This window comes from Chiroxiphia lanceolata, chromosome 7 (assembly GCF_009829145.1).
Source record: "Chiroxiphia lanceolata isolate bChiLan1 chromosome 7, bChiLan1.pri, whole genome shotgun sequence".
Taxonomy (NCBI): Eukaryota; Metazoa; Chordata; class Aves; order Passeriformes; family Pipridae; genus Chiroxiphia; species Chiroxiphia lanceolata.
In genome coordinates, this window is record NC_045643.1 from 15,004,293 (window position 1) to 15,026,252 (window position 21,960).

Below are 21,960 nucleotides of genomic sequence, written 5' to 3' on the forward strand. Positions count from 1 at the left end.
CAGGCCAGAAATTATTCTGAGAAAATCTAGTTTAGGTGTGAGGATATAATAATGCAATAAATGTTTGTACGTGGGATTTATCTTGCTAATTTTATTACCTGTATCTTTGTATTTTTTAATTATTTAGCCCACAATTTAAAGTAAAGTCACTTGAAGATTAAGGGCACATTAAAATAAATGTGAAAAAGATTGTCTGTATTAGAATTCTGTAGGGATAATTTCTTAACATCCCTTAATTGAGAAGGGAATGCCAGCAGCTTTATATAAGTTTTGATTCTCACAGGCATATTTTTCACCTGCAAGGCATGGATGGTAGTGTGAACAGATTAATAATAATGCTGTTGTCTTAGAAATTGAATTTAGCCTTGTTTAGTCACAATACTTTAAAAAAGTTTTAATGTAAGCTATGAATATAATTCATAGTGGGTTTAAAAACATTTTTCCTAATTGAAGAGAAACAGTTTAAAGTTTATTTTTTTAATTATTTCTATTTTAAAATTTGAAAGGAAACTTCTGGGTTTAGCTAGAAAAATGCTAAATAGCTTATCCTTTAAATAAGTTTTTTTTTTGGCAATGATGAAATACAATTGTGCTTATTAGCTGCCTAACACTCCTCCTACAGGCAAAATGAGAAAACTACATTACAGTTTTCAACGCTAACAGGGGACTAAATATTTCAGATAATAGGGAGCTAAATATTTAATAAAAAAGACAGTGGTGGTGGGTGCTGACTGAAAGCCCTGTCCACTGGTACTCTCTTGTAATAAAATTGAGTGCTTTATTTCAAGTAATTTGAGCAGGGTTTTTTCCTCCCATAATTGTTTTGGATTATGTGAAGTTGGAGTGTGTATCTTGTGGTTCCTGCTTTTTTTGGACTATGGCCAATATTTAGATAACTGGTGGTGTACAATGGTGTATTAGATACTGAAATTGTGAAGGCTTTTGTACAATTTTTACACTGAAGATAATTTACATTTAGACTTTTCCACATACACACGTTTAAAGCTTAAAATTCATTGTATACAAAAACCTTGTAGCAAATCTGAACCTGTGCATACACAGTGCAAGGCTTGCAGGTTACTGAAAAAAACCTCAAACCATCAAAGGTTGACAGTGGAGTGCTGAAAGACAGAGCTCTCCTCATGCAATCTTGAGCATTGGTAGCTGGCTGTGGCTTCCTCAGTGATCAGGCTTGCCAGAACTTATTCTTCATTGTAACTTCTCTTGGAATAAACTTATGTATTTACAAGTCTGGAGAGGAAGTATTCTCTCCTACTCAAGGACATAGCGATTAAAAGGCACGTACGTAAATAAATGAGTTCTGAAGTAATATTTACTTTTTCAAATTATCTTCAACTTTGGTAGGGTTTTTGTTTGTGTGTTTTTACCAAATTACTTTATGCACGACAGCTGTAATAATTTCAGTAAAAGTAACCAAAGGTCTTACAGAGTGGATTGTGTTTTGTTGGGTTTTGGGGTTATTTTGGTTACATGCAATAAACAAATCTCTGAAGTGCTTAGTGCATTAGAAAGTGGAAATTAACAAATTTAAACTGAAACAGTACTTTTAACTGTAGCTAAGGCTAAGCAATAGTTAAAATCTGGTCTTTATGCATTCTTTTAAGAATTTGGCAATCTTTTGTGCCACAGCAGGGCTATGGCTGCTACAGTAAGAACAGTGACTCTTCCAAAAATTCAGTGCAACAAGAGCTTACTCCAGTGTTGAGATACCTGCAGGTATTGACAAATAGTGATAATTGGAGCCAATGTTTTAGAAATACATTAGTATAAATAAATAAAGGAAACCCTGACAGAATCATAGCTTGTCTCACTTGTCATCCTAGTTTTCACTCTTTTGCTTCTGTTTATGCACAGTTACAAGCTGACATTTAGGCACAAGTAAGCCTGCCCATTTTTAGGGCAGAATCACAAAGGGAAAAAGAGTGTTTGAGGATTGGATAAATAGCATTGGTTTAAACTTACTGTGCAGTAAATAACAACAGATGAACTGGTGTTGACACAGGATAAAAAAAAAGTTATCACTAGCAGTTCTAATCCTATAGACTTCAGTCTGTGACATGAGTGCTAACATTTTTAGGTGTCAAAGGGAAGCATCCCGTGTTTTGAAGTGTTGAACTAATTGCATATTGCTTTTTCTATATGTAGAGGCAGAACCCTTAGTTCTTGCTTGCTATGTGAGATAGGATGTTAAAATGTTTTGGAGTATGTGTGACTGTTCAAATGAGGTACACCACTGGTGTCCTTCCTTCAGAATGCTGTTACTTGAAACTAAAGAACAAAATGTCCTTGAAAAAGAAAAGACTTTCTCAATTATGCATTAGAAGTGGTTGAAAAATCATTAAATAATATAAAATATTAAGTAAATTACCAAATATGTAATCTGGATCTTTCTCAAATGACAAAAGAAGCTTTTTCCTCTTATCAAAATATATTGTGTAGGGTTTTTGTTTGTTTGGGTTTTTTTCCCCTAAATTGGAACAGGGCCAAATATTCGAACATTTAACTTCTTTTCCAGCTATCAGAATGATTTATACATGCCCTTCTGGAGATTGTCAAGCCTGCAAAAAACTTTTTAGACATGGTCTTTTTATGTCTATGTTGGATTTTTTAAAGTTTTTTTTCTACTTGAATGATTTTCTATATGTTCTCACAAAGTTTTTCCTGGAAACCTCATTTTTTCATTGCCTTTTTGTCATGATGTTTTGAAATAGATGCTGTGTACTTCTGTCATTTGCTCATCAAATTTTAAATTTCTTGGAATTTTCCAATCTTAAGCCTTGCAATATTCTTTGTACTTAATTTCCAAACTTAAGCAACTAGATGCAAAGAGGATGGAGTTGCTATCAATCTGGCTAACATTAGTAATTTTTACTGCCTTTATTGATTTCTCTGTAGACATGAGCCCTCTTTATTTTCATGTCCTTGTTCTTTGAGTGAATTAATTTTGTAATACTAGGCATAACTTACTTACATTAGGAAAGGACTGGGCATGTTTTCTGTTACAAAATAAATCTTATTTACTACTCGATTTTAATTAGACTGTACTCATAACTTTCTAAATGTCATCATGTTCATTTAAAAAGGCATGTAACCTGGTAACCAACTGTATGCTCTCATAGGAAGAATTTATTTCGCAGCTAAGCAATGCTAAGATATTTGAACCTTTCTACATTTTTGCATGATGAGCAGTTTTATTGGTCACTTTTTGCACAGTCTACAGGTATTGATAAAATATCATTCCTATTGCTGATGCAAATCTGAATATGGTAGCTTAAATATTGTGCTTTGATCTTCCAAGAGGCCCTACATGAAAGTAATTGCTGTCAATAATTCCTGAGTTGTTATAGTGATAGGTATTTCTGCAGCAAAATGATAATTCCTTGCCTTTGATATAATCAAAATAACTCTAGTTTTTAATTACAAATTTTCAAAACAACAAACACTAGAACTTTGCTAATATCGATTGGGGGATTTTGAAGTTACATGCAATATGTGTGTATATATATATGTGTGTGTGTGTGTGTCTATATACATAATTGTTTAATGTGAAGTGTAAAAGTTTTATCACTTTTGTTTTGATTTTGTTTTGCTTTTTATTTCTTAGGAAAAAAGATATATACACTCACTATCTATACAAGCATATTTGTGTGTATGTATACATAAGGAGAGGGGGGTATTTTCAGCTCTTGTAAGCAGCATTTGAGTAGTCTGTAGCAATACTGTTAGAACAGGTACAGATACGGAATGATTGTTTTAGACACCAAGACTAATAATTTTAACAGTGTTTAGAAACACTGGAGAAAAGCCTTGAACTATGCAAGCACTAGGGACAGACAAGCATGAAAGATTAATGTAATTTTGCATATAATGATGCACATTCTTACACAAAAAATCCATCTGCAAGTGTCATGTCAGTCAGCAAAAATCTTTGATGGGTGGCTGCAGCTGGGCTGTCTCTTCTGGCAAAGCTGCCCTAGAAAATGCTAAATGTAGTTATGATGCTTTGTGCCATCTGTAGTATGCCAGTTTATCCTGTCTTCACTGGCATTTACAGTGCTATATAGAGTATCAGCAAACACAGAGACATCAATGTAGAGTGACAGATTCATTTCCTCCAGAGGCTATGAACTCTGGTGTATACTTGTGCCACCTTCCTCTGTGTATTATATTCTGTTGTCACTGGTATTTGGCTTGATTTCATACTTCTGTGTTTAACTCCTCATATTTTTGATTTAGCAATTTGCATATCCTAACACAAAGGCAATTAAATTTGATTGATCCTGAAATAATTCAGTCTTTACTGAGGATATGCTTATTTTCCTGAAGTTTACTGTGTCAATGCTAAAACTTGCATTTTGGTGCAACAAACATCTTAAATTATCAGAATTTAAATTCACTAAATAGCCATGTGTTTGATGGCAGTTGAGTTTTAACATCTCTCCTTTTAGCTGGTGTAAAATAAAACTTCATGTACTTTTTAAAACATTATTTTTTAAAATCCTTAATCTGTATTGAATTACTCTGTGTTCCTTATGTTATAAGGGCAAAATAATTGAAAATGCTTTAAAATTATCTAATCTGCTGATAATTAATATTTTTCCACAGTAACTGAATATGAAGGACATGCTCTCTCAGTACTTAAAGAATGTGAACTCCAGGCATTTGATGGGTAAGTTGGTTAGTGACTGTGAACGTTAGTAAACTTCGTCACGTTATTTTTTATTTGTATTCCAATCAAATCTATGCTAGTAGACATTTCACGAGTTACTCTGTTTCTCATATCTATGAAACATGAGAAAATGAGTTCTCATTAAATGCTTTGGTTTTTAATAATTACTGACAACAGATATGTATTTTAGATTCATAAATAATGGTAAATAAGCGTAAACCTTTCTGAAATATGCTTCATGAAATTTTCAGTCTCTGTATTTGCAAGAATATGAAAACAAAGAAGAAAAAGCCTGGATTGTATGTTCTTTACAAACATCTCCTATTCTGAGCCATATTTAAATAGTTTCATCTTTGGGTAGAGTCACTGGAGTACCTCCCCTGTAAGGGCAAACAGGAGCAGAAGAAGCTGGAAGAATATAACCCTTAAGTCAATATGATGCTAGGATTTCTGAGGTGAAAAGATCCCTGTCCTTTCTAGAAAAACACATCTGTACCTCCTTTTAGGCACTGTGTGCGGTGGTAAGAGGTAAGGTAATTTTTGTGCTGTTTCTGCACATAGACCTTACCTGTTTTACCCAGGTTCAGAAGCAACTGGAGGCAAGTTAGGTGTGGGCTGAAGGCTGTGCCTGTGTGCATTAATCTGCTACCCTAACTCAGCTTGGGTTTGCCAAGTGTTGCTTAGTTTAGATGGACAGAAAGCTAATTCAAGTGAAAATATAGAAAGGGCAAGACAGTCTTTTTTTTATTCATTACAGTAGGTAATGAATAAAATGAAGTTTACCGTGTCAATTCTAAAACTTGCATTTTAGCGCAACAAACATCTTAAATTATCAGAATTTAAATGCACTAAATAGCCATGTATTTGATGGCAGTTGAATTTTAATGTCTCTCCTTTTAGCTGGTGTAAAATAAAACTTCATGTACTTTTTAAAACATTATTTTTTAAAATCATTAAATTTTAAAATTTCGGAGCTTGATTTTTTTTTTTTCTTTGAGTTATGGTTCCTTACGTGTTAAACAGCATATGAAGTAAATTGAAGCTTACTATTCGCAGTAGTAAATTGAGAGTTCATATCTCAGTGCTTTCTGTGAGCAACACTCCTATTTGTTAATTTTTTGTCAAAGTTGTTTGTACGTAAAATTTCTTTTCTCTAATTTCTCCAGTTACCACATTTTTTGCAGAGACTGGTGGCATGTCATACATCTTACATATTCCACCGTATTTGCTATCCACTTTTTAAGGACACTGGAAATTTTGGCACTTTGTCAGCATGACAGTGTGGTTTTTTTACCCCTGTCTTGTGGCTGAGCCTTGGTGACAAATAGAGAGAGGGCATTTGTGGTGCTGCTATCTCAGCTGCGTTTTCCTGTTTGTACAGTGACAGAAAGAGACAATGTACATGCATATATTTCTTCCCTGATCTGGAACCTAGGGTATTCAGGATATTAAGAGTAGCCTGGGTTAAGTCAAAACTTAGAAAATAAGTTGATTGAGAAAGTTGTGTCTGATGGTTGGATAGATGTTTCTTCCTGTAAGAAGCCTTCTTTGTGGCCGAAGTGAAATCTGTTTGCTCGAGACTTTCTGCTCCTTATGCATAGCAGATTCTCACTGCTTAGCTTTGGGATCCCAGGTCCCTGATGGTATCTCTGTTTCCATCCAAAAAGGTAACTTTCAATACTAAAATAATAAAATCAAAATTATCAGCATTTTTGTTATTCCTTGGACTCTTTATCTACAACAAACACAGCTTTCCAAAATCAGAACAAAATATGTCTGATTTTTGAAGTTTTAATAGCCAGAGGACAATCAGGTAAGTCCTTCCAGGTGTACAGTTTATCAGACTTCAAAAATTAACTGTTTTTGATGCTGCGGGAGAAACTTTGAAGACTAGGAATAAACAAAAAAGGAGTCAAAAGACAGGTAATGACTCCAGATTACGAGGAGGAAGAAAATGTGCTTCGAACTTTTGCTATATATTCTATTTTTTATTTTTAAGTTAACGTTGGCAGTGTTTAGCTAGACAGAGGAAAATTAGAAATTAAAAACCACCTTGGAAATAATAATAAAAGTAAGGGAGCTGCGTAATTTAATTTAAACATTTTATAACATAATGAGTATTTTCTTGTAAAGACCTTACTAGTTTTATCTAGTTGAATTATTGGATGTAGTTGTACAACTGCATTCATATAGATATACAAAAAAATTATATTTTAAGGGAGTTCCTCCTAAAATGACTCTGACATTTATATTACAAATACTTGAAATGTATTATTACTATTTTTATCATTAAAATGTTTAATAATTTGGAGAATCACTGTAATAGCTATTTAAATAAACAAAAACAAGGAAAAAAAAGGTTTGCTGCAACAGAGCTTTTACAGACAAATGCATTCCTCTCTGTAGCCACAGCAGGTGGGAGTTTAATTATGTACTCCAGAAGCAGTGATTAAGTACCTTCATGCAAAGGATTGCTGGCACTAGGATTTTATACCTTACTAAATCCCTTAACTGCCTACACAGTGTGTGAAAATAGCTGTTTTCAAGTATTTTTTTATTTTATTTTTATTTTATTGTAATATTTGGTGAGTTGTTATTATAAGGGCAATTAAAAGGCATTGGAATGATAGTGTGGGTCAGCACTGAAAAATGTAAAGAGCTTTTTCACTGAGATACTTAAGCTTATGTTTGGTTCTTCCATCTGACCAGTTTATGAGCATAATGTGTGATATGGTAAGATAATTGTTAAATATATTTACTCCTACTCAGACTGAAAGCAGAAATAAGGATGCATATCTCATGAGGTAACACTCACTGATGTGACAATGAAGCCCGAGCTTGTTCTGAAAGAATGATTTTAGCTATTTGAAATATCATTATGTATATGGTGTGTAGTAGCTGCCTTCCACTTGTTTGCTCAGCTATGAAAGAGTTTATTTTGAACTGTATATTTTTTGTTTTGTAACAGGGTAGTTTGTGTTGGTGGTGATGGATCTGTCAGTGAAGTTGCTCATGGTCTACTGCTTAGAGCCCAGATAGATGCTGGAAAAGACACAGATTATGTATCAAACCCTGTTAGAGCACCAGTTCCTCTTGGAGTAATACCAGCAGGTGAGAACAAAAGGTACTGTTATATTTTGTTAGTCATCTGTTTTAAGTCCCTCTGGCGTGTTTTACAGTTTTGGCTACTGAAGGCAGTTCTTGATGCTAAAGCTTCAGTTACTTAAGGGAATAAATGTCCTAAATTAGTGATTTAGATTGATTACAAATGACTAGATTTTAAATTGTAATGATGATTTATAGTAATGGCACAGATGAGCTCTTTGCCTGAAGGAAGAAGCTGAGGAAGAATAAAATAATTTTCAGCTGATTCACGCAAAGATCAAGTTTTGCCCTTATTTCCTGAGAGAAATGATACCATATGAAAACTTTGTTTTCTAGATTTTCCTTTCTTGCATCTCTCCTGTTTTCTTGGCAGGGTTCTCTCTTGGATTCACGCATAGGGTCTGTTTAAAAATGGTGTCCCAGAAAAATGTTTTGTGGATTATATTAAAAAAAAAAAAATGTACCAAAACCCCTGCTTTTTCTATTCTTTACTCTTACAGACCTGAAAATCTCTACCTCTCTCTTGAAAAATCCTTTTGCTCCTTGTTAACTTTTACTTACATCTTGTGCTGTGATTTGGGTTGGTTGCTTGCTTTTGGGGGGGTTGTGCGTCCATTCTCCTCACAATTTTTGTATTTGCCCTTATTGGAGTATAACTTGGCCCAGGCAGGAAGGTTTTAGGTGGAACTGTGTCGTGGTTTAACCCCTGCCAGTAGCCAAGCCCCACACAGCCACTCATTCACTTGCCCACCAGTAGTATCAGGGAGAGAATTGGAAAACTCATGGATTGAGGAGAAGACAGTTTAGTAGGCAAAGCAGAAGCTGTGCATATAAGCAAAGCAAACCAAGGAATTAATTCACTGCTTCCCATGGGCAGGCAGGTGCTCAGGATCTCCAGGAGAGCAGGACCCCATCACTCATAACAGTGACTTGGGAAGACAAATGCCATCATTCCAAATGTTCCACACTTCCTGCTTATTCCCTCCACTCTATATATTGAGCATGATGTCATTTGGTCTGGAATATCCCTTTGGCTGGTTTGAGTCACCTGGCCTCACTGTATCTTCTCCCAGCCTCCCATGCACCCCCAACTTCCTTGCCAGTGTGGCAGCATAGAAAACAGAAAGGCCTTGGCTCTTTCAGCAATAAAAAACCCCATCACTGTGTTCAGCACAAATCCAAAACACAGTCTCATAGTAGCCACTGGGAAGAAAATTAACTCTACCCCAGCCAAAACCAACAAAATCAGTACAGTCAGAGTTGATTCTGGCCTGGAATATGAATCGCTTCCCTTGAAAAGAGAAGGGGCATTTTTGCATGGACACTACTCTTTGATGTGGATGATTGATGTGACTACTTGATATAGTTTCTCAGATGTTTCTAATTAATAAGGAAAAAATTCCTGCAGCCAGTTGAACACGAAATTGCTATTTTGTTTTCTACAAAAAAATGGAGCAAGTCACTTTGAACTGAGCAAGCAAGATTTTAAATGCTTTGACTTGGTTTGCACTTACAAAAGCATCATGAAGACAGGGACTAGTTGCTTGTAAAAGTGTGACATTACATTAGCTTTGTTCCGAGTTAAAAAACCCTTGGAAATGTATTTGTAAAAGAGGTAGCAATCTCAAAGACATGAAGCTAATGAATTTGAGTACAGCAGTTGGGCCATCACTTCAGTGATGTGAATCACTGTTCAGTTACTGTGAATATCTTGATGGTGATGAGAATCTCTCCAGCACTTGACTCCATGTTGTGCTTAGGTCGCTGTGTCTCATCATTAGTGCTTACTCCCTTCAGTTTAAGACAAATATGTCATGATCAAAAAGGACCTGTAAACCCAAAAGGATGCTGTACAGCTTGTTACAAAAGGATGAGAAGAATTTCTAAAATTATATTGTGAGAAACTCCTTAATAAGTTCTTAAAAATAATCTATTGTTTGTTTTATTTACATATTGCTGATAATCCATGAGGTAGTCAGTTAGGAAACAGGTAAGTGTGGTCCTTCTTCTCATGAAGATGGAACTCAACGGTCAATTAATTTTTTTTTCCCCACCAGAAATCCATTGTACAGAAATAATAGGATTCCCCAGCTGAGTAGAAACAGCACCTGTATTACAGGATAGCGTTATGTGAGTGGCTTAAAAATCTGGTTTTAGCCTCTGTTATAAGTAGTTGAGACAGCATTTTGAACTTTCAGTCAACTTGATGGGAAGGAGATACTCTTGAAGCAGTTTACCTCCTGAAGAGAAAGGTTCAGAGGGGAGTGTGCCCTTACTAAAATACTCTGCTGAGCTGCCTTATTCTGGTCCAAATCAAATAGACGAGATGTGGGGAAGGCTGCAGTTGTACTGTTGGCCATTAGCAAGACTGTTTGTTGCTATGGGAACTACTGCTAAGAAACTGTACAGAGGGGGAAATGGAGAAAGGGAGGGGGGAGCTGGAAGGACATTAAAAAAGCTATCCAGTTGTTACAGAACAAGAGACAATCTATATCTGATGGCTGTGAACCTTTTGGTCTGAAATGGTTCATTTAAATAAATTCATGATTTCCAATTAATTCAGAAAATAAAATATTACTGAGGGAGTGTTAATTTCTGTGATATTTCAGGCGAAGAACCAAAATGTTGGTGCAGTTTTCAACGGAATTTTAGCTATGCTTGACTAGGAAGTCATTACATCACATTTATCTGTTTGGATGGGGGAGACATTAACAGCCTTATGAATATTCATGTCGTCTGGTTAATTAAGTTAATTGTACTGCAGAAGTGCTTGCACTTCCAAGGACAATTTTTTTCTCTACAATTTCTGTTTGGTACCTTCATCAGTCATGCTTTACATGACCTGCAGATACTTTGTCCCTACTGTGATGCTTATTGCACATCTCGTAGGGAGGAGGTTGTAGGAAGTTGTTTGTAATGTCAGGAAAATGGGTTGATATTTTGAACAGAGTTGTATTTTTTGAGTAATAAAATCTTCTTTGTTTCTGTTTAAAAAAATGCAGGTGACAGAAATGCTTGAATTGTATGGATGAAAGCTTTTTATAGTAAATTGAGTAGTTAGAGTGAGAACTGAAAATGTGACTGTTAGTAGTGTGTTAGTAGCTATACAAGGGCATCAAAGTTAGTCTCTGTAGTAATATGATAATATTCAGGGGAACCATCTCATTATTCATAAATAATACCTTGAGCTTACACAGGGAAGAAAAAGTTTACATGGGAGGAGGAATAATAGCATTAATACCATTATTATTGAATCACCACCTAAATCAGAAAAGCTTGTAGTATTATTTTTGTTTTCACTTTGTTTATAGGCTGCATGTTTTTGTTTTGCTTGTTTGTTTTGGGTTATTTTGTCTGCCATCCTGTTTGTATAGGACCTAGTTAATGAGACACATTATTCAGTCATTATTTGGATCAGAAATGCTGTTAGGAATGTACTAAGAGGGGTTTTTAGAGAATGTGACAAAATTGTGCTTGTTTTAGATTTCCAGTTTGTAGAAGGGTGAATGTGGTATTTGTTCTTTAGCACAGATAGAACTTGTTTTATCTTCCTAGGAGTCCTGAAAGGGTGGGATTTTTCTTTGTTTACTTCTGCAAATGTTGATGAGCTCCACAGATTTAAGAGAAGGATGAAATTACTTGTGCCTATCCTGTTTAGTAGAAATGAGATTTAACTCTCATTAAAGTCAGTATGAAGATTGGTACTGACTTCAGCTGTGGTCATTTGGTATCTTGCTGCCATCTGTATTGATAAATTACTCTTAAATGAGGAATTGAACTTTTAAGACGTACCAAGCCTGATCTTCAGAAGTATATTCTGCCTTGTTCTCTCTTATTAACTTAATCTTCAGGGACAAAGAAGATGTTTTTTTTCAGAATAACAACTTCCCTGTTTCAAGGTACAGGAAATAAACATGATTAACCTGACTCGTGATGATCTGCTGCTTGTGTGTGTGATTTCCTTTGTTTTGGAGAGATACCCATAACAGTTGATAAGAGTTGTAAAATTTTGATTAAAGGAAATACTTGAGTATTTTTGAGTTATATCTTTAGCTAGCTTCATGGCAGAGCAGAACAGGTTGGATCTAGAAGTTAAATCTCTGAAGTCATTCAGACGTGAAATGGTGTTGTGTGCATATACTTGTAGTATTTTGTGGAGAATCGCTTTTTAGGTCAAATGTAGGGGGTTTTGTAGCTTTTAGATATCTATTAGCTCACTGAGGATGTGCCTCACTTCCTTTATTTAGAAGGAACCCTGAGAGCCTTACTCAGAGCTCCTCTCTCTGATGTTATGGCCGCTTTCCATGAAGTTCTGCATTATCTTCAGAGACTAAGATGCTTCAGGGACTTAACAGGGGATCTGTGAGATACTGAGGTTTCCAGTTATTTTATATTTTTTTATTGAGAGAAATTATTGAAAAAAATCAAAGGATATATTCCTGAATAAGAATGACATGATACCTTTAGAACTTTGTAATTATGTACATCAGTCTTTGCAAATTCAGGGGTTTTTTTTCTATCAATAGCATGACACCAAAGATAGCAGAGTTTTGGGATAAACAAGATTTTTCAATCTGGTACATGATGCTTTAAAAGTGTATATTTAAATATTGAGTGCCTCTTATTTGGAATGTGATAGTCTTTCCTTTTCCTCTCTTCTCTCTCCTACTTTTGAAAAACAAGTTTAAATGCTTCCATAAAACTTTAGGCAGATTTAGCATCCAGAATTATCTGTTGCTTCTGTAGCAACAGAAACTAAAGAATTCAAGCAACCAGAAAATAATTTGAAAATGTATGTGAGATCATTTCTTTATGAGAATGTTAGGTTCTAAATTCTTCTATTATAATTTTTGTTCTTTTAATTAAACTGTCATTGAATTATTCATCCCTTAATCAATGATATGAAGAAATATGGCCTGCTTGATGGCAGGCCCTGGTTCTCTATTTTTCTGGAGGCTCTGCTGCTTGGCTAAGAAATGCAAGAGATGACAAAAATCAACTTTAAATTCTGTTAAAACTATACCCATTTAGGAAAGACATAACTGTTCCTTCTTCAGGATTTAAAAAATAAATTGATGTTTAAAAGTCAGCTGATACACGGTATTTTATGTCCTAGACATTAAAGCAGAAGGGCAAAATTTACATATATATCTGTTTCTTACACAGGTAAAGTGCCTTGACAGGCACCAAACAGGCAATTTTGTAAAGCTTTTTTCAACCCCCTTGGTTTTTATGGCACATATGAATGAATTTGCAGAGAAGATTTTATAGATCTCTGGAAGTTTTAAAGGTTTTAATTTAATACTATTGAGGATTTCTGCTGCTAACAAGACTATGTAATTTATGGGGAGGCTTTTTTTTTTTTTTTTAAATGCAGTAACTAAAAATGCTCTCTGTTTTTTTTTCTTGTTATTCTGTGTCTCTCATATTTTTACAGCAGTTTGTGTTCACTTTTACAGGTACTACTAATATTTTGGCCCATACGCTCTATGGTATTAAGCATGTGGTAACTGCAGCATTGCACATCATAATGGGTAAATATTTTTACATACATTGTCAGATTTTAAATAATAAAGCAGCATCTAGAAGTTTGCCCTAATCAGTTGTTCAGTAAAGGCATAACATTATGCTCTGTTGCTATAAACTATATTGTAGGGCTTTTAAACCCAAATGATTCTATCCTGATTTGTAGTGGACTGGAAAGGTTATCATTCCTTGTGTATAGTTCAGTAGCAAAGGCTGTGGACCTCATCTTCTGGTGACTAAAATCTGCCATGGAATAATGTCTGATTTTGGTGTTCGTGCCCTATTGCTGATGTTCTTTTAATGCAAAAAGTAACTTTTTCCAGACTTGACTGTGTGAATAGTGTTACTCTGTGTGTGTTATTATGCAATGATTGGCTGGATTATTTTAATTTAATGTACCTGCTGAAGACAATATGAAAACACAGAAAACACTTGAGGAAGTGATTAGGATTGGACCTTTCAGGAAAGTATTATCATATTTCTGAGAAAGTAGCATTCATCTTTTTAGCTCCAGGTAGAGTTCTTTTAAATACTAACAGCTTTATAAGAAAGCTTTATTAGTAGAAAAAACTGTCTCACCATTTGGTCTGCACAATAAATAGGGTTTTGAATGTGAAAATGCTAAAAGGAAAAACTAAGTTGCTAGTGCAAACCTTATTTTGGGGTCTTAGGAAGTAGCAAATACTTAGGCAATGTTAATATTGCTTGCACAACAATTTTTCTTTAGGACTTTTTTTTTTTTAATGAAAAAATAAAATAATGGGGCATGTCCATCTTGAGTATCTGTTTTCTAGGCCTTGCAGTCAGCAGTGGAAGAGCCTGTGCTCTATTTCTTAAATAGTCATAAACAAGTCTTCACAGCCAAAATCTAAAACTGTCTTTTTTATAAATTCAGAAACACTCAATCTAATGGAAACTTTGAAGATTCTATTACAGAAAAAAAACGTATATACCCTATCTTGAAGAGAATTAGATGTCTATATTCTATAACTGTAAACATGAATACATTTGAAACCTATGTTTGAGTGCCCATATTTCCTCCAGTAGGATGTTCAATCATTATAGATATTTGGTGAAATGGCTGCAAATATTTAGGCAAATATTAGCAATATTACATTTTCTTTAATACTAATTATTAAAAATATGAATAGAATTAAGAGTCAGACCCTTTGCAGCCTTATGAATAGCTGAATTTTCACCATAACTTTAGCATTTTCAAGCACCTGAAATGACTACTTTTATAGAGTCTTAATTATATCTCGATTGATTCTGGTTTCCATTAGTAAACTTGATTTCCTAAAGAGAGAAGAGTGTAGAGATTTTTTTTCTCCCAGCTAAATTACGTGACAAAGAAATATTAAGTTGTATTTCTTGTGCAACACAGACGCTATTTTTATTTTCTGTTCTTTATCTTTGAAATTTTAGGACATATTCAGGCAGTAGATGTCTGTACCTTCAGTACTCCAAGCAAGCTGTTAAGGTTTGGGTTCTCAGCTATGTTTGGTTTTGGTGCGAGAACTCTGGCTTTGGCTGAAAAGCACCGTTGGATGCCCTCCAGTCAGCGGAAGGATTTTGCTTTTATCAAAACACTGGCGGATCTCAGGTATGTCATAAGATGTTATATTTTTCTAGTATTTCTCATTTTCTTGAGGAAAATGCAATAATTAATGTGATAAAAACAAAGGCAGCAGTAGTTTAGCTATCTTAATTGCAGACAGGTTTAAGACAGATGTGACGTATACCCCTCTTACATGTTAAAGAGGAGATAAATTCTGTACATTCAACATTGTCTTAAAATCATCCTAAGTTGTATCAAAGTCTATCAGTCAGTGTATTGATTTACATGATAGTAAATATTTAATATTTAATATATTACATGATAGTAAATATTTTCTAGGCCAGAGGAATGTGAATTATCATTTCTACCTCTACAAATTCCACAGGAAGACTCTCATGAGAATGACAGGTAAGTAAAACTGAGTCAAACAATTCCAAAGCTGCAAAAATGTCTTTGAAGATAAAATTGTATAGTTTCTTATTTTTGTTCAAATTTAATCAACAGGCAAATACAATCTTAAAAAAAAATATTTATTTTGACAACTGCAAACTTGTACACATTGTAAAGTGTTCCCTGTAGACTACGGAGGATTTGTTACAAGGCAGTCTTCCACTCAGTAGTATTGATTTGTTCTGTTCCATTAATATATTACTTTTTTCTAAAGTATGTATTGTTTAAATGTGCAAAAATTACTTTAATTATTTTACCTACATGTTTCCATCCTTTTAGAAAGAAGAAAGAGAAAATAAAAAAAGGTGAGTTTTTACTTCTATGACTATTTAAAAACCAACTGTGGCTGATTAACTGGAGTAATATAGAATTACTCTGTTATATTTAGGTAGCACGGATCAATGGCAGAAAATTCAGGGTCACTTCCTGAATGTGAGCATTATGGCAATCCCTTGTCTGTGTTCAATGGCACCAAGAGGCTTGGCACCTAATACGAGGTCAGTATGGGTTTAGAGAATTAGTCATGTCTATAAATTCTGACATCTTACCTTAAGACCTTGGCTTTTCCGAGAATATGAGCCTATGTTTAGGTAGTCTAGTCCCTCTGGAATGGGGGAGGGAGAATAGACTGCAGCAGACTCGATAATCCCAGGAATTGTAATCAGTTTTTGGATCAGGCAAATAAGGTCAAGCAGTCTAACTAGAATAATGAGTGGATAATTGCTGTGATTGAATTAGTTGGCAAGTCTGACTTAAGAAGTAGTCATTGAGCAATCATCTGTCATAGGATTTGGCTATATGTGGAAACTTCATTCTTGGATTTTATTTTATTTTTTCAAATAGAAAGGTACCCCTCATCTTCTGCTTTACAGCCAGCAAAAATGCAATATGAGTCTTTTCCCCATGCTATTCACTTGTGGGGTTTTTTTGTTTTGTTTTGTTTGTTGTTGTTGTCGTTGTTAGGTTGTTTGTTTGTTTGTTTTGTGGTTGTTTTTGTTTTGTTTTTTTTTGTTTTCCCTCTGAACTTGAGAAATACAGCTTCTACATACAGGGTATCCAATTGGTGATTAAGCAGAACAGCAAGTACAAGCTCTGTAGTTGCTCTTGTGCGTGTGTGTGCAGGCATGTATATTTATCAAAAAATCTCCAGCACTTAGGAAAGTTTATGGAATGAGTCTGTTTTGTTTCATTTGATTATCATTAGGTGAAAATAGAGAAGAATCGATTAGGTGTTTTTCTTCAAAACTACTGGTTCAACCAGTAGATTTTGACTTCTTGGAAACAATATAGAAACAAATATTTATGATGAAACTCTTACTGAGAAGTTTTCTTTGCTACTGGGATCCCGCTAAACCTCATGCTTCTTCAGAAAGTGCCATAATGCTATCGACTCTTAGGAACTTTATTCTCCATTTAGTGCATTTGTATACCAGTCAGCAGAAAAATTCTGACAAGAATTGAAGAAATTATTTTCTTCTAGCTTTACTTTCTCTTTCCATGTGTTCTGGCCCCTGTTTCTCAATGATGAAATTTTGTGACTACTCCATGCAATTATTGCAGGTTTGAATGAGCTTGTTTCTCTACCAGTGTAGCTTCTTGGTGAATCTCCCTGTCTTTTCATATAAGGACATCCATTGTCCTTTCATCTCTATTTAAAAATAATCTTAGGAGTTAAGTCAGCCAGTAGACTTCTAAACAAGTGCTTCACTTGTCACAGTGAATAGCATATTGATTGTATGTCTTTTCTATATGAGAAACATCAGTGTTGCACTAATTGTTAGAGACTCCAGACCCACTATAGAAGGAACTCAACTAGGTTTCTTCTGTCTCTCCTATTTCCCCAAGAAGTTTCTACCATGTGAAGACATTTGAAGTGGAATGAAAGCTTTGGCTGCTGCCTGTAACTCTAGCTACGCTGGTCTAAATTTGCAGAAACTTGTCAAGATACATTTAACTGTGTGCACTGTGTGAGCTGTGTGGGATGCGTGTTTCTCACAGCATCAGCGTTGCACTTCACTGCAGATTGGGCTTTCAGGAGAATTAATGGGAATTCTTAGTCATTTTTGAAGATGAAAGGCCACAGAGCTGAATGCATTGCCCAGTAGCCTGCTCTCCGCTTTATTGAAACAAATATGATAGGGAGGCAGTTTTTTAAATGTCACCATCACTTTTTTTCTCAATCAGCAAAGTAATCCTATGCCAGGTGACTTGTTTAATGTCTCTATAAAAATTACCCTCCTAGGCAGTGCTGTATCGTAGTCTGAGAACACTCTTGATGCAGTTGTTCAGTAACCAAAGAACTATCAATGAGGAGAGATCCGTGGTGGTTGGCTGGAAGTTTTTGGTTTTTTTTTTACATGCTCGTAAGATATTTTCCAACCACGGATAAATGTTGGATAAATAGATAAATAAATATATGTATTCATATATATTCGTAAGATATGCAATACTTCATTTCTGTATGGAACATAGTCTCATCAGTGATTGTCGTGTTCATCAGATACTCTTGTTGAACACTGATTTGTCTCTATAACTCAAATGCGACATAGGCACAATTGAATTGAGATTTGAGTTGTTAGGTTCTGTCTCAAAATACACATGAAGGAATCTATGAATTGATACTGGCTCATTGTCTGACCCAAATTCTCAAAGATGCTAAAATACCCATGGTGACTGGATGCCTAGAACCACTGAGCATCTGCACCGTAGGGTCTTGTCTTGTTTAGTCTCTAGTATGTGACTGTTTTATTTAGTACAAAATTCTCTTAGTCTAACTTTTTATGTGCTTTGTGAAATATGTAAATAGAACTGTACTAAGAACTACTAAGAGAGTTTGCATAGTGGCACAGTTGAAGATCAAAATCTTTGTGAGGGCAGTGTGAATGTTTAGTGGAGGGGGTGAATGAACCCATCTGCACTGGGGTATATGATGGGGGTGTGCTTGCAGGCACTGTGGGATTGTTTTCTTGGTAAAGCTTTGCCTCACAGCACTCTTGGTAATTGTTATGTTTCAATGGAGAGAAAAGTAAAAACATAAATTTGTGATCCCCAGTGTTTAAAAACCATCTGTTAAATAGAAAAGAAAGGTTTTCTTAGATTATATTATTGTGTTCAATAAATTATGGATATTGATAAGGGAGTAGAATTTTATTATTACACTGTATGATACAAATATATCTGATAAATAGCCCCAATGCATAATTTAGATTGGTCCATGGCTGGGACTTGGCAAAAAGATGTTAAAAAAAATTGACACTATTCTATTAATTTACTCTTGTTGGCTTTCTTTTATTTTCTTTTTAATCTAGACTGTTGAAGAGCCTGTCAAACTTCCAAATTAATGAATATTCTTTTGGGAACTAAATTGGTCTTCTTTTCAGGTTGAATAATGGAAGCATGGCTCTTATTGTTGTACAAAATACTTCTCGAACAGAGTTTATAAAGCATCTGAAAAGATACACCAGTGTAAAAAATCAGGTACTGTTAATTTCTTTCTGGTGATTATAAAAAGAACAGTTAATCACAAAAGTAGACAGGCTGCAAGAGTTAATGTTAGCATCCTCATAAGGAGACTTAGCTTCCTGTCAGAATACATTAGCCCCCTTTTTATCTGATGTTTTTTTCTTTTTTTTTTTAAATCACTAGACTAATACAGATTAGCCTATTTCAGTCCATCTGTTGTGGTTTAAATTGTATTTGTGTTGTACCATAGTTTCATGAGTGTAAAGCCCTTCCACCACAATAAGGAAATCCATGCTGTGTCAGAATTTTGTGTAGTACAGAGATGAAGAACGCAGACTAGGGAGCATCATGCAGCTCTGTCAGAAATTGGTAAAGTTCATAATTTTAGCAGATCACTGCATGCTGTGCGGGTAGCAGTGGATTATGAGCATTGATTTTCAGCAAGTATGCATTCCATCTAGTTATGAATGTTTGCAGAACTGCATTTTAGAATTGTGGTTGTTATTCTGTCTTTGAAGAGAAGAATGAAGCATCCAAACACAGATCTTATTGCTGTCCTAAAGACCCACTGCATAGCCTAAGCACATTGGTACTCATTCAAATATTCCAGGATTATGTGAAATCACTTTAACAGGAAGGTTGGTGTTTGAATTCATCAACAGTCAGAGAGTTTGGGGGAGAGGTGGCTAAGAATTCCATGTGACAGCACTAACAGCTGAGTATAGGAAATAGTTTAAGCTTTTCAGTTATGCTTTTGGAGGAAGGCCTTGCTTTTCTCTCTGCCTTTGTGTTTAGAAATCAGACAAGGAGATGTGGGCCCTACTTCACATTTAAGATGACCATTTCCTAGAGTTCTAACTAGCCTGGTTTCAGATAAGATTACTGGTAAAGATAAACAGAGCACAGGAAAAAATCTGCTTGGACTTAAACACTTCCTGAAAGTATTTGGCACGTGCAAAATGTACCACCTCACCTGTAGATTGATTGAGCCCAATATGGGAATGCAAATGGAACAGTACTGTTTTTTATAAAGCAATACTTAGGATAAAAAAAACCAAGTTAATATATAAATGCTAGCTGGAATATATAATGGCTCATGTGGTCAAAGCTCAAGTTAAATGTTCCCATTTACTTAAGATAAAAAAAAAAAAAAAGGCTAGCTTTCCAGCTTTTTAATTTCAAGTAATCCAGTTTGTTGCTAAGATACTACCTCTATCTTTCATCCTCATTTAATATATATCTGTGTTTGGTTTAGTTCAATTTTCCCTTTGTTGAGACCTACACAGTTCAAGAAGTAAAAGTACAACCAAGGCTTAAAAGTGGACTGGATGCCAAAGAAAATACAGATCTGAATGCTGCTTCTTCAGAAGGAAATTACCCCTGGAATATAGATGGAGATTTAATGAAAGAAGCATCAGAAGTTCATGTTCGGTAAGGTTAAATAGTGCATTTAGGGACCATATACCCCTAACAGATTAGTTAAATGTCTTGCTTCTGTATATAACACAAATAACACGAAAATTAGGTGCTCTTAGAATAGTACTGTTGTGGTTAGAAAGCAGCATGTGTAAGGTTAAGAAAAACATGTAGTTCTTCAATTGTGGGAAAATTAATGCTGCTTGAGAATAGTTTCCATATCTAGTATCTAAGAAAGAGATTACAAATACATGGGGAAAAAGGAGAATTATCAGTGAAATGAAATGGGCAGTAGCTCATTTTTCTGCAATGCACACAGGATTAGTTGAAGGCACAGAGCTTGGAGTAACAGTCTGGTATGTAAAATAAAAGGTAGGCCTTGTTCTAGGATATATGGTTCTAAAGATGACCCTATAGGAATTGTCAGAATGTAATTCACCCTGATTTATTTCCATATAGCAGCTCATACATATTTGTTCTTCCCCTTAACCTCAAAAAGCAGCACACCCATTGCAAGAGTTGATGAAGTTTGATTAAGTTTGACTTCCTCACTTCACAGGGTCCATCCTCAACTTATTGATCTCTATGGAGTGAACACTGATGACCTGGAGAGTTCCCAAGCAACGTGCAACTGCATATAGAAGGGACACACTGCAAGTTCTGTAATAAAGAATCCTTTTCTCACCTCTATGCAAAGTTTTCCAAGGTGCTGGACTTGCACTCACTGATGTCAGTTGTTGTAGCAGAAGCTTAACTGGGTTGTTTGTAGTATTTCTGGTTTTAAATTCCTATCAAGTTATGTATTTTTACCAGATTGTATTTCACTGTGTAGAAGCTGTTAGGCTTAACAAGAAAAAAATGAAAATTGATTATATTGGTCTCTTACAAATTTGAGGTTCAAGAAGTGTCCATCAGAGTAGGAGAAAATATCTTTTTTTCTTTAAAGTTATTCTAGATTTTTTTAGTATGAGATACTTTTAAGTCATGTTGTCAGATGAATCAGTTCAACTAGAGCTGGCAAATGTAGGTATGGTACCCCCTCATGCTGAAGAATGGTGGCAAAATATAGATTTATGTATTTATTTTTTTAATCCAGTACTTCTATTTCTAGTTATGATTTTTAATGTTGCCTTAATATATTTGCTTTCAAAATGTTTCTAGGCAAATAATATAAAAGACTATGCTGATATCCTTTACAACTTTTCTTTGTTCAAGTGTATTTTAAAAACTACTCTTTGTACAAAATAAGTATTTTCTCTACCCTAGAACTGAGATGTTATTCAGCATAGTTTTCAGTGTTGCTGAGAATAAAATTATGATAAATAACTTATGAGTTGACTTAAATGCTTCTAATTTCCTTATAGGGCCTAAACATAATTTTTATGAGTGTTTTTTGGTAACTTATTTAATACTTAATACAATTATTTGAGATGACAGCAAATTAAGACTATATTCTTTCTGGGAACTGGCTTTCTATGAGATGATGAAAAGTAGCAGACCAACATGTTTTTCCATCTGCAGGACCATGGGGATAACAAATGTTTTCCTGGTCAGTCATCTATGAATCGTTCAGAAGGCAGCTGACAAATAATGGTATGAAAGCTGCACTGTCATGGCTAGAATGAGTTGGTTTAAGTTCTTTCCTCAGTAAGCAGTTGAGTGTAATGTGAAATCCATCCTTTAAAGTTGTTGCTAAATCAAGGGCTTAAGCTTTTACAAGAGATCTATAGCTACTATATGACTTTAAATACTA

General features: G+C 34.8%; 1 protein-coding gene across 1 annotated transcript in view; it reads left to right on the top strand.

Moving 5' to 3' along the window:
- CERKL (ceramide kinase like) overlaps window positions 1–21,537 on the top strand; it is a 53,394-nt gene extending 31,857 nt beyond the window's left edge. The window contains exons 4-13 of the mRNA XM_032693602.1: window positions 4,627–4,690; window positions 7,659–7,801; window positions 13,255–13,329; window positions 14,747–14,924; window positions 15,219–15,287; window positions 15,609–15,634; window positions 15,718–15,826; window positions 18,710–18,806; window positions 20,047–20,222; window positions 20,767–21,537. Of these exons, the coding sequence (XP_032549493.1) occupies window positions 4,627–4,690; window positions 7,659–7,801; window positions 13,255–13,329; window positions 14,747–14,924; window positions 15,219–15,287; window positions 15,609–15,634; window positions 15,718–15,826; window positions 18,710–18,806; window positions 20,047–20,222; window positions 20,767–20,848 (1,019 nt within the window). The 3' untranslated portion in view covers window positions 20,849–21,537. The remainder of the gene's footprint in view (window positions 1–4,626; window positions 4,691–7,658; window positions 7,802–13,254; window positions 13,330–14,746; window positions 14,925–15,218; window positions 15,288–15,608; window positions 15,635–15,717; window positions 15,827–18,709; window positions 18,807–20,046; window positions 20,223–20,766) is intronic.
- Window positions 21,538–21,960: the final 423 nt, after the last annotated feature.